At 39.9% G+C, this 17,719-nt stretch overlaps 1 protein-coding gene across 15 annotated transcripts in view; it reads left to right on the top strand.

The window, feature by feature from the left end:
• Window positions 1–17,719, top strand: part of ank2b (ankyrin 2b, neuronal) — a 112,067-nt gene that overhangs the window by 18,425 nt on the left and 75,923 nt on the right. For 11 of the 15 annotated variants that reach the window (XM_051901318.1, XM_051901319.1, XM_051901321.1 and 8 more), the window contains exon 1: window positions 4,152–4,650. The exons of 1 other annotated variant lie outside the window; for it this stretch is intronic. In XM_051901318.1, the coding sequence (XP_051757278.1) occupies window positions 4,522–4,650 (129 nt within the window). In that variant the 5' untranslated portion in view covers window positions 4,152–4,521. Of the gene's footprint in view, window positions 1–4,151; window positions 4,651–17,719 lie in introns of those variants that run through there. 3 more of the 15 variants (XM_051901324.1, XM_051901328.1, XM_051901331.1) reach the window with 2 other exon arrangements.

The raw sequence follows: 17,719 nt of genomic DNA on the forward strand, positions 1-17,719 counted from the left end.
TTACTGTTGATTGGTTCACTCTCTCTCCTCCCCTGTTATGAGTGGACACGCCCCTTACTGCTGATTGGTTCACTCTCTCTCCCCCATCATGAGTGGACACACCCTTAATGTTGATTGGTTCACTCTCTCTCCTCCCCCCTTATTAGTGGACACGCCCCTTAGTGCTGATTAGCTCACTCTCCTCCCCCGTCATGAGCGGACACACCCTTACTGCTGATTGGCTTACTCTCCATCATGATGGACACACCCTTTACTGCTGATTGGCTCCCTGTCACGAATTTGGTTCAGTAACACCCAAGGACTCTTATTTTGAAATTGTTTATGCTTTTCAGTTTATGGCTTCACACTCCTCATGTTTTCTGTGTTTGTGTCAGTCACCATGGAAACGCATCAGTTCATCACCTGTGTCTTGTTTAGTTTGTTGTGCATTTATACTCCTTTCTGTTGCTTTTGTTGGATATTATTTTGACGTATGTGGATTGCCTGGTTTTTGTTATGTTATGTGGCATAAATACCTTTTAGTATAATTTTTTTAAACTTTGCTATAATAAGTAGATGATAAATGTATTTAATAAATGAAATGAATGTAATTACTTTTGAATTTAATTGTAATGTTGAATTAATATTCACACAAACACCTAATGATTGTTTAAATGTAATTAAAGTGAAATGTTAATGTACTGAATATGGCTCAGACATTTTATATGACCACAGTACATGGAAAATGAAAATATTTTGTGATCTCCAAGCCTGGAAAAGTCATGGAAATTAATAAAAGCTTAAAATAGTCATTGAAATACAGTTTTTTTCCCTCTTCTCTAAAATTTCATCTGCCATATGTTGCTCTATGTGAGTGAAAACTTTGAAGAAAAACTCTCACAATCCTGCAGTGTGTGATAATATCAGTCTGTTGGTTGTACTGGGTATATTCCTGCACTAAATACAAAAATTTAAAATGCTTATGCAGTAAGTACAGTGTAATGTACAGTATAATATACAAAATATAATATAATATACTCTTGGGAACTGTTGATAACAATATTATTAGTATAATGTTGTTGAAACACTGTTTATCAGGCTTTCTGCTGAATTTGAGTTTGGAGACACAGCTTTAGAGGACAGATAACCAGCAGATGGCGCCACAATAAAGTGTTTATAATGAATCTAAACTCTACTCTGAGCTGTAGTTGATGTCCTTACACAAAACCTGAGGCGCCGCTGGGGTTTCTGGGCCCTTCGCTGGACTTCTGCTTAGGCCAAACAAGTACACTATTAGTTGTGGACCAAGAGTTACTGACGAGTGTTACACAAATGACCAGTAATAGTTTAATAGTTCAATCACAGCTGAGTCTGGTTGACACAGAAGTTAATCAGTGCTTTGTAAAATAAATAGTTTCAGCAATTTTGGATGAATCTGATTTGCTATTTAGTTTAAAGGGGAGGACAGGTAGTGCTGTAACACGGGACATGTTTGTAAAATCATTAATTATTGTGCTAGTTGTCATATCAACATTATGTAGAGAAACAAAATGTGCCAAAAATGAAAAACTTTGAAATATATCACTGAACACTCATTTAACAATAGCAAATGCAAAAGTGAGTTGATTTTTCAGCTCAATTTGTGATGTTTATTTAAAACGCTCCTCCAAAAAGAAGTGCATTCAAGTGTGCTATAAATAAACTATCTGTGTACATCAAAACTGAACTGCTGCATTTAAACACACTTCAGAGTATACTTTTATAAACCTAAAAAGTTCACCAATTCAGTCCCAATAAGTATTAAAATAGTACACATACTACTAGTACATTGATATTGGTACATCAGTGTTGAGTTGTTTAGTGTTAATAAAATGTTAATAATTTGTCTTTTATTACAATGTATTTTAGTTTATCTTGTATAGTTTTGGATTAAATCAGATCAAATTATGTCATATTGGGTCATGTTGCAACATGTCCATCACGTTATAACGTCACAAATCACTTTTCTTCTTTCAGGGTAAGTAATATACACTGCATTAATAAAACAAGCCACATATTTGTACTAGACAATGAAATTAATATGAAATAAAGACGTACGCTGAACCCCCAGTCCATTCACACAAACTAAGAATACCAAAAGTGTTAGGTTGTGTCCCACTCTACTCATTATAATAGCAGTTACATTAATTTTGAAGAAATAAACAGTATTATTACAATAAAGTTATGTACAAAATTCAAAATGACCATGTATCATATTAGTGTTACAACTTTTGCATAAGGCCTGTTTCAAACAAACAGTTGGAGCTACATCATCAGGAAATGTTTTACACTTACTCAGGTTTTGACGTTTAGAACTTGGCTTTCTCTCTGACAAGTTTATTCATATCCAGCGATTTCATAACGTTGTGTTTATTTGACATCTGGGCAAGTGTGGACAGTCTTTCTTGCAGCATGGTGGACCGCATGTATGATTTTATCAGCCGCAGGAGCGAGATATAAATATAGAAAATGAAACGATGGGAAAAATGTAATGAAATTAAAACTGCCAGTAGGTGGCGGCAAATCATTGTCTTAACGAGTGAGTCATTGAATCATTCAGTTGCTCTGAGGCGCACAATGGCTCTACTGTGGATCTGTTGTGAAATAGAGCGAAAACAGGCAAGCTTCTAAGTCTGAAATGAAAGCCACCTGACATTAACTTCTTGTTTATTGAATATATATTTTTGAATAAAATCAATAGGCTATTACATTTGCAATCGTGCTAATATTCAGGAAAACAGCACTCTAAATCGGGTTATAAATATTAAAAACAAGAACTCAGACAGGGCCATTTTTGCCCCATATATCTTGATTTTGGGGTGCATTTTTATTCATTAAAAAAGATAAAATAACAACAAAATAAACAATAGACCTTAAAAACTGCTTATTTTTCTTATGGAAGCTTGTTTCCGCCATGAAAATAATAAATATAAAAAAGGTAATTGCGACTTTTTATCTCACAATTCTGAGTCAGAATTGTCTGATAAAAAGTCAGAATTACGTCTTATAAAGTCAGAATTGTGAAATAAACTTGCAATTGCGTTGTCCAATTGTTAGGGAAAAAAGACTGATGGTTTTTTCTCAGAATTGCGAGTTTATATCTCACAATTCTGACTTTAAAACTCACAATTCTGACTTTATATTACGCAATTCTGACTTTAAAACTCACAATTCTGACTTTATATTACGCAATTCTGACTTTATGTCACGTAATTCTGACTTTATAACTCACAATTCTGACTTTATATTACGCAATTCTGACTTTTTGTCACACAATTCTGACTTTATGTCACACAATTCTGACTTTATAACTCGCAACTCACAATTCTGACTTTATATCACACAATTCTAACTTTATATCTTGCAATTCTGAAACTTGCAATTCTGACTTTATATCTCGCAATTCTGACTTTATAACTCGCAATTCTGCGAAAACATCAGAATTGTGAGTTAAAAAGTAAGAATTGCATAACAAAAATTCGCAATTGAGAGAAAAAAGTCAGAATTGTGAGATAAAGAGTCACAATTATCTTTTTTATTTGTTTTTATTTAGTGGCAGAAACAAGCTTCCATACATTCTTCTTATTATTATTTAGTCCTGCTTTCAGAAACCAATGGGACATAACAGATTCTTATGTATCTTCTATTATGCTGCTTCCTCAGGACAGTAAAAAAAAGAATGCAATTTTAATGATCCCTCTTGTTTTTTAAAAAGGTTGTTGAGTATAAATATTGAGATTGTCTTTCAAAATGTAGCCATTGTCTCTGTGTGTGTAACACCAGAGCAGCCATCTATGAGTGTTTGTTGAAATCATCCAGCTAGTATTACCGCACAGAGGCGGACTGCACCAGTGTCTCTTCTGCCGGGTGGGAGGGGGCGGCGGGAATGCCGAGGGATGGAAATTGTGGAAGACAGAGAGGTGTCTTTAATCTTTCATCTCCCCCTCCTGTTTTTCTCGCATGGCTGCACCCGTTTTCTCATACTGAGCAACAGCGAGCGGTAGGCTACAGTACGAAAGCCACACCCTTCCATCCCCTCAGAGACCCCAGAATAAAAAACATGATTGGTCAGGAAGACGTGTTGTCGATTGACTGATTGTGGCACAATCCAAAGCTAAGCGGCTAACGGCAGCTTGAGGACTCGCGGGGGATGGGTCTGCCCTACTTCCCTCTTCCTGTTTACCTCTGATTATTTTATCCAAGCTTATATGCTTCCCCCTCCCCTTCTCTCTCTCTTTCTCTCTCATTCACTCACACCTTAAATGTAGTTTCCCAGAGAGCGGGAGAAGGAGGAGGCTGCTTGCTGCAGATCGTCTATTTAGACCTGTCGTGGGAGGAGTTGAGCATCGCCGCTTCTCTCTACTCTCCGTTTCTCTCTCTCCCTGTGTACTTCCAGAGCTGTGACAGTGGGTGTTACTCGTCCGCCCTTGGGCTTGAAAGTCACCTAAGACCCGTTTCTTCATCATTTCTGCTTATCGTTACTGATACTGAAGGACTGTTGCTATGGCGCATGCTGCAGCGAGCATCAAAAAGGCCCGAGGGGAGATGGAGCAGGCGCCCGATCTGAAAGCGCTGGAGAAAGCCCGTGAGAAAAGACGGCGCTCGCGTGAAAGAGCCGAGCGCAGGCGTAAGGTAATGCAGGCGTCGGCATTTTCCATCTCACCTTAGAGCACCAGGGACACGGGCACTCCTCCACCCTCCCATCCAACCATCCATCAACCATCCATCAGCATTCAAGTCTGGCTCAAGACGCACCTGCCTGAAGAGAAGAACACTAGCATTACAACCTCTTCATGGATACACTCTTATTTATTGATTATGTAGCACTCTTTATAAATGGTTTATGTCAATATTTAGTAGCCTGTAGTTTGTATTCACATCACCTCTGATGCATGGTGTCCACTACACAAACAGATCTTTAAAAGCCATTTTAAAGCTCTCAGGGTGTGTTGTTGCACCCAAACCACAATGTGATTACCTTTTATATTTATTAATACTGTAGTTATCCTCTTTCACATCCTCTGAATCTGCACATACTTTACTGCACAGCATCATTCCCTATGTATTGATTGTGCTTTCGCATCTTTAAAATGTTCCTGCCATCCATCCATCAGTGTTGTTGTGTACCAGAAGGCTCTGTCGGTGCGTAGTAAAGAGAAATTATGGACATGTCTTAGTCCTGTAGTCAGAGCTGGAGACTGTGTGTGTCTGGGTGTTTCTATCATGCATTCTGAATGTGGTAAAGCACAGGGGAGCATCTGTTTCCAAGTCATAGGTGTGTATGCATCTATTTGACACGGTCTTTAAATAATCACTGGCCTTTTATATGCCATAAAACATGCCCATTTGAACAATAAAAGCAATCAGCAGAGCAATGGGAAAGCTAATGTCTGTAACTGCTGTAGGACCAGCTATTTATTTTATATTTAGTCCTTGAAATGTCTACTGTACAGGTCATCAGTCTTGATGAAATGCTTATGGCTATAGTAATCGGTCAGACTGCCTCATAAACACTTCAAGCAAGTTGTAAAAAGGATTGGTGGTGTTTTTTCCGTAAATGTAATCAGCATAATCGATTATGCAATACCATTTTACCTCAGAGTGCTGAGGAAAGTAAAATGGTGTGAAACACTGTGTTGAGCTGACTGACCGATCTGCAGGGTTTGAAATTAAAGGGGACCTATAAAGATGTAAGATAAGTCCCCAGAATGTGTCTGTGAAGTTTCAGCTCAAAATACCCCACAGATCATTTATTATAGCTTGTCAAATTTGCTTCTATTTGGGTGTGAGCAAAAACACGCCGTTTTTGTGTGTGTCCCTTTAAATGCAAATGAGCTGCTGCTCCCGGCCCCCTTTCCAGAAGAGGGCGGAGCTTTAACAGCTCACGCTTTGGTCGCTCAACAACAACAAAGCTGGAGAATCTCACGCAGCCAAAATGAGGATTGTCAGTGACGGTGTTCAGCCTTACATTGTTCAAACCGGAGTCGACACTGATGGAGAGACTCAGGAAGAAGTTACAACTTTTAGACGTTTCTGAATGGTTAGTGGATACATGTATGTAGTTGCTGTGGAGTTGATTCAACTCATCGACTAGCATGTGCCGTCATGTTAATCTTTTGTGCAAATCCAGTGTTGAATTGACCCTCGTTTGTGAAGCAGTCCGGCGTAAAATGACGGCATGTCAACAACACTCTACTACAACAACTCTTCCTCTTCTCTAAAGCAGCCCAACATGGCCTCACCCCCTTTGTTGTGTGTTCTTGGGGGTGGGGTTTATGTAAATTTTAAGGTTAGTGATGCCACCAACCCGGGAAGAAGCTTGTTGTAGTCCGTACCAGCCGTTTGTTGAAGTCCTTAAAAAACAAATTCTGTAAAAGAAAATATCTCCCTTTGCATTAAACTTTGAGCGTTGTAACTTTGCAGATGTTGTTTATGCTCAAACAGCAACATTACACACTAACTAAAGTTAAAAAAGTCAGATCATAATCAAGGACCCCTTTAATGCCAACACAATGCTGAAATAAATAACTCCGTATCCTGACCTAAACCCTAACCAACATTTACTTCACTACATTAACTACATTCTAAAACATAATATTGTACTTTTTACTTCACTACATTTTATAAAATCACATAGTTCCTTGTTATTCGAGCTGAAGAAATCACCACCCCCTCTGAGACTCGTGAATGAGTTGATTCTTTCCAGTGAACCTATTGAATTGGTTCGCACTGAATGATTAATTTCGTGAATCGGACTGATCCGATTGTTGCTTTCATTGAATCAGCTTGAACGTGTGTAGTCAAATGGTCATGTGACTTTTATCCTTTAGCGCCCTTTAGTATCTTTATTGCGACGTTGATGGCAAATACATTGATTTCAATGAGAAATATTTTCTGACTAAATAGCTACTGATGCAGAAGTTACGGGAACTGTATCATCATGAAGAGCTGGGGTATAATTTAGACATCATGACATGACATTTTCGTTAGTAAAACGGCAGGCTTTTTTGAATGGATGTCAATAGATGCTTCAGTACACAGACTTTTCTGAGGACACCAGCTGATCACTTTAAGAATTGACAGCCTGTCCACTAATCTTTGAGTTTACCATTAAACAGTAATATTTGGAGTTTACACCACAATAAATGCTGTTTTGTAAGAGGCATCACTGAGAGTTTTGTGACAGGTAGGATTCAAATGACACTACTCTTTTTAGAATTTTATATAATAAATCAATTTAAATCTAAACTGTGACTTTGATAAAGATTAGCATATTATATATTGTGATTTCTGAGGATGTGTAGGTGTTATTTATCATTTATTTTGTGATGGTGATGGCTTACTACATCAATGTGCAGGTCATTTAGAATGTAACTGTAGAATATTTGACAGTCGTCTCACTCAGAACTTGGTCGCATTGACCAATCACCAACCTCCAGACATAACGACAACATTACCGCAAACTGCGAACAAAATAAGCCTTTCTCAGTGTGGTCGACTGCACAGTAATCTGTATTATCCCCAAACTTTTTAGTTTGGATTATAGGAATAGTTCATCCCAAAATCGTAACGTTGCGTCATTACAAACCCACATGACTTTTTTTTCGAGAACACTTTTATACTAGAGATTTTAATGTGAACCATGTTTGGTTCAGTTTGAAAATTTGTCTCTCTCTCTTTCTCTGACTGCACCCAAATCTGATGCCAACATTTACTCAAATTCAATAAAAAGAGAATTTTCTTTTTCAGTAATACACATTACAGTAACATTAGTATTTTTTATGTTTATTTAACTTATGAACATATTTGCAACTCTTTATTACTTTTGTGTAAACTCATGCATTTTAAGTAATAGACAGTCAAAGCTACTTCTCAAAAACCTCTCAATATGCTTTCATGATTGAAAGTGTGGCACTTTTCGTATTCTTTATATTGCTTGAAATGCACTAAGCAAAATGATTGACCTACATTACATTGCAGAGGAGATTAGAATATTCATTTGTCTTTGTCCAGAGGTAATGATGTGCATCATCAGTTCAGACTTTCTGCTTTGTAGCAACATCAAGGACATGTTTGGTGTTTTAATATGTGTTGCAGTGCAGATGTCTGAGTTGCTATGGAAACATAATCCCAGACACTTTATTTGTTTGATTTTTTTGTACTTCTGTACCATACTGTAGATGTGTTATAGAGAATCGTTCCATGAAACGTTAATTTCTATCAATAATGTTGTTGTAACATTGTAAACAACCATAATGATGCCAGGGCTATTAAACTGAAGGGGGACAGCAATATCTAGGACCAGAATATCATAGCAACCAACTAGCAATGCCCTAGGAACCGCACAGATGCAGCCTAGCAATCACGTTTAATAAGAATACCTTATCCAAGCGGGATTCAAAACACCCTCAGTACTGTGGCAATGAGTTTTGTACTGGCAACCACAAATAGATGTTGAGTTTAATGTGTTGTGGTAAATTCATGTAAATGTACCTGGTCTGAGCGGGATTCGAACCAGCGTCACCAGCATGGGAGGTTGGTGTGCCAACAAAGATGCTAAAGAACGCAACTTCTAGCGTCAGTCGCTAGTGCTCCTTTTGAGGCCAGGAGTGTGAGATTTACTTGCCCAGCTCTTTACTTGCTGGCCTCTGTTACACTCACTCCATCCGGGTCACGGCACCAATGTGATTGGTCCTACGCACACCTGCTCCAAGCGGGATTCGAACTGTGTCACCAGCATGGGAGGTGGACGTGCTAATAAGGACACTAAAGACCACAGCCTCTAGTGTGCCTCTTGAATGCAGAGGAGTGAGGTTTACCTCCACAGTTCTTTACTAGCCGGCCTCCGTTACACTCACCGCCCTAAACCTCATTCTAATCCGGGTCACGGCACCAATGTAACTGGTCCTACTCGCTCCTGCTCTGAGTGGGATTCAAATCAGTGTCACCAGGTGGGCACACTAACAAGGACACTAAAGACCACAGCCTCTAGTGTGCCTCTTGAATGCAGTGGAGTGAGGTTTACTAGCTGGCCTCTTTTACACTCAGCCCCCAAACCTCCCATCCGGGTCACGGCACCAATGTAACTGGGATTCAAATCAATGTCACTGGCATGGGAGGTGGGTGCGCTAATAAGGATGTTAAAGACCATAGTCTCTAGCGTCAGTCCTATTGTGCCACTTGAAGCCAGGGGGGTTTACTCGCACAGCTCTTTACTAGCTGGCCTCCGTTACACTCAGGCCCCTAAACCTCATGCCCATCCGGGTCACGGCACCAATGTAACTGGTCCTACTCGCACCCACTTTGAGTGGGATTCAAATCAGTGTCACCAGGTGGGCACACTAACAAGGACACTAAAGACCACAGCCTCTAGCATGCCTCTTGAATGCAGTGGAGTGAGGTTTGCCTGCACAGCTCTTTATTAGCTGACCTCTGTTACACTCACCCCCCTAAACCTCACTCCCATCCAGGTCACGGCACCAATGTAACTGGTCCAACTCACACCCGCTCTGAGTGGGATTCAAACCAGCATTACTGGCATGGGAGGTGGGCTCGCTAATAAGGACGCTAAAGACCGTAGTCTCTAGTGTGACTCTTGAGGCCAGGGGAGTGAGGTTTACTTGCACAGCTCTTTACTAGCTGGCCTCTTTTACATAAGTGCTTTTTACAGCTGAAGAGTTCTGCCTGATTCGGTTGTGTGCATAGAGTGGTCATGTTCTCCCACAACAGCGGTGAGTAGCTCTTTTCCGTGTCTCCCACCCCACTACCCCCCCTCGGCCATATGGTTTACTACAGATTAAAGGAGTTTGTTGACTGTCCAGACCAAAAGATTAGGTCCTCTAATTTGGATGCAGCAAGGGGAATATTGAGATAAAATCCTCTCTCAGTACAGGAACGTGATGTTTGCTTAGTGGAGAGGCATAGTGCATAATAAGGGGAGGGGCTGTGTGTAGCTGGTGGTTTGCAATGGGATGTTTAGAGAAATTTTTATCAATGTTTTATGAGCAAAACCGCTATCTTTACTCTCGATACTAGTCTTCTAAACAGACAACTGCTAAACAATGAGAAAGTAAAGACAGTCGTTAGAGGGTAAAGAGATTCTTGTAAAGATTCTTAAGTTGTATATGATAAGCAGTATGGAGAATGGATGGAAATAACAAAAAATGCATTCTAAAATATTACAAAAACGACTCGTGCTGAATTGTAATTCATACAGTAGCTTTATGTAAGGAACAGAATGAAATGTAAGCTATTTTATTTTGAAAATGATCATTTTCTACGTCTCTTCAGATTACGATTGTGGTGCTAAAACAGCACTAAGTGGATGAGACCTTTAAATGGGCTCTTTGTTAAACCCATGCTAAAATATTTAATTGAATGAGAAATATTTTAGCCAAAACAGTTGGTGTATTGTGTAGAGAAGGTCTTTTGTTGAGTTTATTAAAGGTCAGCTCATGAGAGAACAAGGTAATTTGCCTCTTTGTTAAACATGTCATACATCCACACACACACACACACACACACACACTACAAGAAATGACAACTCAAAGGACAAGGAAAGGAATGACAAATGAATTGTATCATTGATCATTAAGGTTAAATCAATACATTCATCAATACACACATAACTGCACTGTGAATTCTTCATAAAAACTCTAAACATGACGCTAACAAGCACCTACTGTATTATTACAACACAATTGTCAGTGTGATGTTACATTTATTATTTACAAAAGTTCTATAAAAAGTAATTAATGCTATGTAACGTACAGTAATGTCACAGAATAACCTTGAATGTACTCTACCCACCCACCCTCCTCTGACATCATCAATACTCGCCATGTTTGTTTCAAGCTCATTGGACAGAGCCACTTCTGTTAACATGATCCTCGGTGGCCATTGGAGCTCTGGGTGCTGTGAAGAAGCCCCTGCAATCTCCCACCTTGTCTCCCTGTTTTGGCCATGCCATCCTCCCTGTTTCCACATCCCAATCATACCACCATTGACATGCATAGCTGGGCTGGTGAGAGTAAAAATAGCCAGGGCTCAAATTAGCAGTGAAGGAGAAGCATTAGCACCCAGTAGTTGGCTGCCTTGGAGATACACTGGTTATGGAATGGACTAGTTGTCTAAACTTTTAGGATAGTGTGGTGCTTCACTGTTGGGCCCAGAAATGGGAACTCAAGGGAATAGTCTTTTTTGATCGTTTCAGGATTTCTTTGTATATCCACCATGGGCAATGCAGAAATGCGTAAGGCACATACAGTCGAAAATCCTGCACAAGATGATATGCTTCCAAACTTTGAATCAGGTCAAAATGAAAGCTTGGACTCCCTGGTAAGATTTCACATTTTTGGATACATATTTGCTTAGGTGCCTGTCTCAAAGTGTTTCTGCTGTATTGTGAGCAGACATGAAGTTTGTTGACTAATCTGGATCTTTAGTAGTGCAGAATTAGCACCTTGACGTACATTATACATTTCGCTACAAAGCTGAATGTGACATTTCCCTGAAAGTTTAGTCTAAACTTATTTGGCTTGCGGTCTGCAGTGGAGGGGCTTGGCTTTAACTCGAGCTCTGATGTAACTCCAGGGATTACTAGTGCTTGAAAGATAAGTATGGATGGCAAGATACTTAAATTATGTTAGTGGAGTTAAACAGATGGAGGGATGCTGAAACAGCTGATGCCGGAGCAAGGTGAGCATCGCTTATACGCTCCTGCAGTTAAATGAAAGATTAGATGGCTTCACTCCTCCCGAAACTGCATTTATGAATTTAAAATTAATTAGTTAAACATTTAGTTAAATTTGAAAATAAATTTTATTGATAAACAAAAATGACTGAAAACTGCAGCGTATAACTGCTTTTTGGGGTTAAGTTATATATCAGAGTAAGGACTGTAAGGCTTAAAACTATCTCACGTATTATTAAAAGATGAATGTTAATCTCCCTTGGTTTACCCAACAATGTACATGAAGTCACAGACACAAAATGTGCAGTGAATTTCACGTAAATTATTTATATGATGAACTTGATTTCTGTTCAACAACTCAGTCATCACAAACATGTACATTGCACAAACAAAGTGAACAAAGTAGAAAATATAAAATAATTGAAAAAAATAATCAAGAAATGTTCACTGTTTGGGTGATCTGGAACAGTAAAGAGATCATTTAGTGATCATTTAAAAAAAGTTTTGAATTCAGCCACAGAAATGTCGACTCATACTAGATCTAAGGAATCATACGACACACAACATTATCTCCTACCGTTACCATAATATCTGGGAGAGGATATATAAGGAAACAAAATGGCAATGTTACGGTTAGCTTTTCAGGTGTTTGATTGTTAATAAATCTATTGGCAGCCAAACTGAGGAATGGAATTATGGAATCGTAAGTTAATTTACAATGTTCTATATATCTGTCCCTGACTGCAAGCGTTTGCTAAGTAGTTTTATTATCATGTAATTTATGAGATTTTAGAAAGATATCTTGATTAAAGTTTATACGTGTCTGTAACTGTATATGTTTCCATGTTTTCTTTTCATTTCAACATCATAGACCTGATTTTCTAAGAAGCTGTCAATCATGACATGAATTTTTGTTGTCATCACTACAGCTAGAACACTCAGATCATTCAGCTTGCTTTTTATATCTAAAACATGGCTGAAATCTTCCATTGCTTCTATGGCCGAAGCTGTGAAACTCAAGCTATCTTCTAGATAACCTACAAGCAGTTCGAACAAAGCACTTCTACAAGCCCGTAGCACATCTAAAAATAGTTGAAAGCACAATTTTACTGTGGATTTTCCATAATCCACTAAACGTTTCTGTTCTCTGTGGTTCAGTAATGTTTTGTTTTGTTAAGTAGTGCTTTAATTTTGAAAAGTATTGACGTCAGTCATCAACACGACAGTATCATCAGCTGCAGTAGTTGTGCTGAGCAGCAGACTACATGGATTTTTGTTCTTCGTGTTGTAAGGTTTTAAAAAGGCTGTTTCCATGGCAGCTGTAATCCTGGCATGACCTTTATATGAATGTGAGTGGGATCAAAATTGTGATGTCAAGTTACAGTAGATAAGTATACTACGTGTACAGCTATTGGCTGGTGACACAAATGTTTGGCAGTCAGCATGTCAAAAGCAAGGGTAAATTCTGTATGTTTTGTATCTTTCATGTATTTCATAGGGCTGGCCAGTTTTAGTTGGAGTAATTTGTTGGATTCATTGCACTATCAATACCTTTGTGAATACAAACCTTTGCATTCCAGTCATTCCCAGCTGTATTTTCACATTGTTCAGATGACCTTTTGCTCCTAATTTCAGTCAGCCGAATGTAAAGATGAAATCAGATGAGATGGATGAGACGAGACATTGGTTCCGTATAGACTGCATGTTGCACAATATTTTAAAAGCAATTAGTGTATGTTATGGAGATTGATCTGCTTTAGTTTATGAGGTATTAATAAGAGGGCAGAGAGTGAGCCAGACAGAGCAGAAGATGAATTAAAGCTCTTGCCTCGTGCCCGTTGATTTAATCTTGTGGGTGAGGCGTCTGCACAGTCTCTACACCCACAGGATTCCAGCAGAAAGCTTCAACTAATGTTGTGCCATTTCAGTGCTTTCACTTGAACCAAAGATAAACTTTTAGGTCAAAACTGATTTTGTTTAGCAACATCTGAGGTCCACACTACATAGGAATTATAGCAGTAACAAAGGAGTATAGCAGAGCTACTCAGCGTCTCATTCCCTACTAAGGGAACAAGGGTTACATACAATACATAACCAAGACATTCCCATTAATAGGTTCACTTGATGGTGCATCAGTAGCTGATGGTATTGGAACACTATACCACATTCCCATATTACAAATTAAATGACAATATATCAGCCCATGCATAGGCACCTGTTCAAACAGTGAAACCTGGGAAGCAGGAGTCAAGTCCACATCGAGATTAAAAAAAAAGTCATAAGTCATAAGCTAGAGAAACCACTTCTTTCACCCAATGCATCATCCTTTGTTTCATAGCAGCAACATCCACTAAAACAAGCAAACATCTGATCAGATTTACGGCACTGGCTTGTGTGGTCAATGTAATCTGTGATGCCCTCACAGGACAAAGCCCTTTATGGAAGAGGACAGGGGAAAATGACAACAACATCACAACTTGAGCACACAATAAACTGGAAGAAACCATAAGTAGGTAACCAAGCTTCTGTCACAACTAAACCTTTACTAGACCGAGAGCAAAATCCATAATGGATGGGCTCACCAATGAGGCCTGTAAATTCACAATCCTCCTAAGGGATGTCAAGGCCAACAACAAAACCATCTGAAAATCTGAAGCTGACTCAAGTGGTTTAAATGAAGGCCCTGTAAAACCTTCTTGGACTATAGAGTAGATCTCAAGATAGAACACACACAGGATGGAAAGGCCTCAGCTGTCTTGTCCCATGCATAAAAAGAGAAACAAGTGAATGCCTCCCCAAAGAAACAACTTCAACTGGTGCATGATCAGCAGCAACTGACACCACAAACACCTTGAGTATAAGCTAGGGCCATGTTAGCAGAAAAACGCTCCTGAAGAAATGTCAGCACTGAACCAACAGGGCAGTAAACTGGATCCAAATTCCACCCTCTGCACCATAGTGCAAACAGCCAGCATTTAAAACAATAGATCCTACAAGGAGCTCTGTAATCTCAGACAAAAAACAACAACTAATCAAAGCCAAAGGCCAAACCCAAAGTTTCCACATTTCCAGCTGGGGATGTCACATGGTGCTCCGAGCCTGGGAAAGTAGATCTGCTCTGATCAGGATCTCCCAAGGAAGTCCCAAATGTGGGATGGCCAAAACAGTGCTAGCAGCAGTAGATGCACCGTCTTCTCACACTCTCACATACTTCGCATACTTATCAGCCAAAAGGCATACAAGTGGGCCACGCATGCACCAGAGCATCCATCCCCAAAGGTGATAGAAGAGACAGAAAGAAGCAATGTGGTCGATTGAAGATCTGATTGAAGCAAACAGATCGACCTCTGCTCTGTCGAACCTTCACCAGATCAGACCCACGGTCTGAGGATGCATCATCCATTCTCTGGGGCTGCATTCTGCATGAATTCAGATTCACTCCCAGAAATATAGTCTGTTGCCTTGGCAACACAACACTTTTCTGCAGGTTTATTATCAAATCTAGCCTCATCCATGCACTTTGTGAAGGTATGGAGTGCTATGGCAAAGACTGAAAGAAAGAACTCGGAGCTGCCCCCAATTTTTACCTCTCAAAAACAAACTTGAGGAACTTGCTGCATTTTTGGACAGTCTGAATATGAAAATACGCATCTTTTAGATCCATCATAACGGGAGGCACTTCTTTTATGACTCCTTCCTCTAACAGGAAGTGAATCTCCTACCACGAACTCAGAGTCTCCCAAAATGCAAATCAGGGCCGAAGTACGGGGAGGGGCCCAGTGCGAGGGTATTTGGGGGGGAATTGGTCCCCCTCTGTCCGTTTGCCGCAGGGCCCTGATGCAATCCAGTGGTACTGACAGAACAGAATCCGAAGGACAGCAGGGGTAGAAAGGCAAATATGTTTTTGCCCTCCATTTCCATGCCATTTGATCAGGAACAGCCCTCCGGGCCTGCAGGTCAGGAAGCATTAGCTTCTGCGGGGGTGCAAATGTGCTGCTGAACTAGTCAGCAGATCTCAGTGTTTCCAAGGGGTGGCCAGCCTGTCTCACTTGTCAAAAACAGCATTGTCGAAAAGCGTCAACTGTGAAACAGGAGCGTCCAGCAGGAACTCCTTCTCCTTAATATCTGTGATTTTAACCACAGATGTCTCTCAGTCACCACCAACCCTTGTGCTGAGCACCCACTCTTAAGAGCTGTGTGTTTGGTGGTGAAAAGCACCATATCCCTTGAAGAGATAGGACTTGCCAATCAAGGCCAAAGCCACACTGCAGGGCTTAGATGGCAATGTCTACAACTTCCAAGTAGCCAAAGACAGTGAGAAATAAGCAGCAAGCGTCTCTTTAACTGTCGGAAATGGTGGGGAAGACAGAGGCAGCGGGATTAGTAATCTGTGCCAAAAAGGGTTGTTTCCAGGACTTTGAAATCTGTCTAGCTCCTGCAAGTCCAGCTTTAACTTGTTCATGGCACATAAAATAACACCTAAATGCTCTGTATAAGCCAGAGAGGGTCATGTTTCCTGAACGCTTGGGGAAGAGTGTCCGCCTGACCACCACCGGCAGTGAAGATAACATCATCAAGAGATCAACAACGTGAGTTTTCAGACTCGAACACAGATGGTCACGTGCAAATTCCACCAGAGAGATACTTTGCACGTCATCCAGTGAGAGCAAGAGAGAAAGGAAAAAATCTGTTGGCTCGCTCTCCATAGTCTCAAGCTCAAAATCAGATCCTCATGAGACCATAGCATGGACAGATAAATCTGAGGAGTGATGGTGCGGGTCCGTTTGAGTCATGGGTGACACAGATCCAATGAAATTACATGAATTTATACAGGCTTCAGACCATCGTCACACCTGGAGGGTGTTCCTATAGTGTCAGCTACTGACGCAGCATCAAGTGAACCTATGAAAAGCAACCAGAACCATATATTGCTGCAAAAACGAATTACTTTATGAGTATTTGTGTGTGTCATTGTGTGTTTATAGTGTTGAATCTGTTGCCTCTTAACCTGCGAACTGTGACATTACTTTCCTGCCTCAAGCTCTAAGTCAGCATGACTAATAAAGTACTTTTGCTGCAGTATTCAAAACTGCTAAACTGCTGCTGTACACAACTCTATTCTCATGACTTTTTTCTGCCCTTGAGAGCTGCAGAGAAACTATCAAATCAATTCTACAAGTCTTTATTTATATAGCCCTTTACACAATAGACTTTTTTCAAAGAAGCCTTACAGAGAAAAAAAAAAAAAAATTCCAGCAGTTCATTTAAACCCTGTAAACCTTAAGTGAGAAAGCCAAAGCGACTGTGACAAGGAATGAAAAACTCCCTAAGGAATTAGTAGAGGGAGAAAAACAAAAAACGAACAAAACTGGGTAGAAGCCGAGCCCGGTTTCCTCTGGATATATAGGTTAGCTAAGTTTAGTACAAGTCATCTACAAGTTAGGTAAACTTGTTGTACATGTAGGTAAAATACTTTGTGATTACATACATGTTTGGTGAAATGACACTGCACTTGTACACATGGATATTTGTAAAAAAAGCCATTTGTAGCAAAGACTTTAGATATACAAAGACGGTGCACTCATATTACTATGAATGGGAGAAAGTGCAACACGCAATATGGCAGAATAAGTCCCACCCTCTAAATAAAAGAGCTAATCGCCAATTGGTAAACTCGTCGTGTCACTGTAGCTACCGTTAGAAGCTCCGATTGCTAGGTATATTAACAGTCAGTGTTCTGAGACACAGTTTTTTTGTCATGATTTGAGACTGTTTAGGAGACAGTTGTCAGATTTCATTGGTGATTTCAAACATGTAAGTTAATCGCAAGCTTGGTGAATTTGATCTTTCTCCATTCAGAGAGATAGGAGCTGCACTTGCATGACTGAAACAGCTGCCTGAGAGGTGTTGCAAGTCAGAAACATGCAAGTTAGTTACGATCCTTTGTTTTGATGGTTTTAGAGATATTTTGGACATTGCAGGCTGGGAGACCAGGTGTCCTCAATCTAA

Source organism: Ctenopharyngodon idella, chromosome 7, assembly GCF_019924925.1.
Source record: "Ctenopharyngodon idella isolate HZGC_01 chromosome 7, HZGC01, whole genome shotgun sequence".
In the NCBI taxonomy this organism is placed as follows: Eukaryota; Metazoa; Chordata; class Actinopteri; order Cypriniformes; family Xenocyprididae; genus Ctenopharyngodon; species Ctenopharyngodon idella.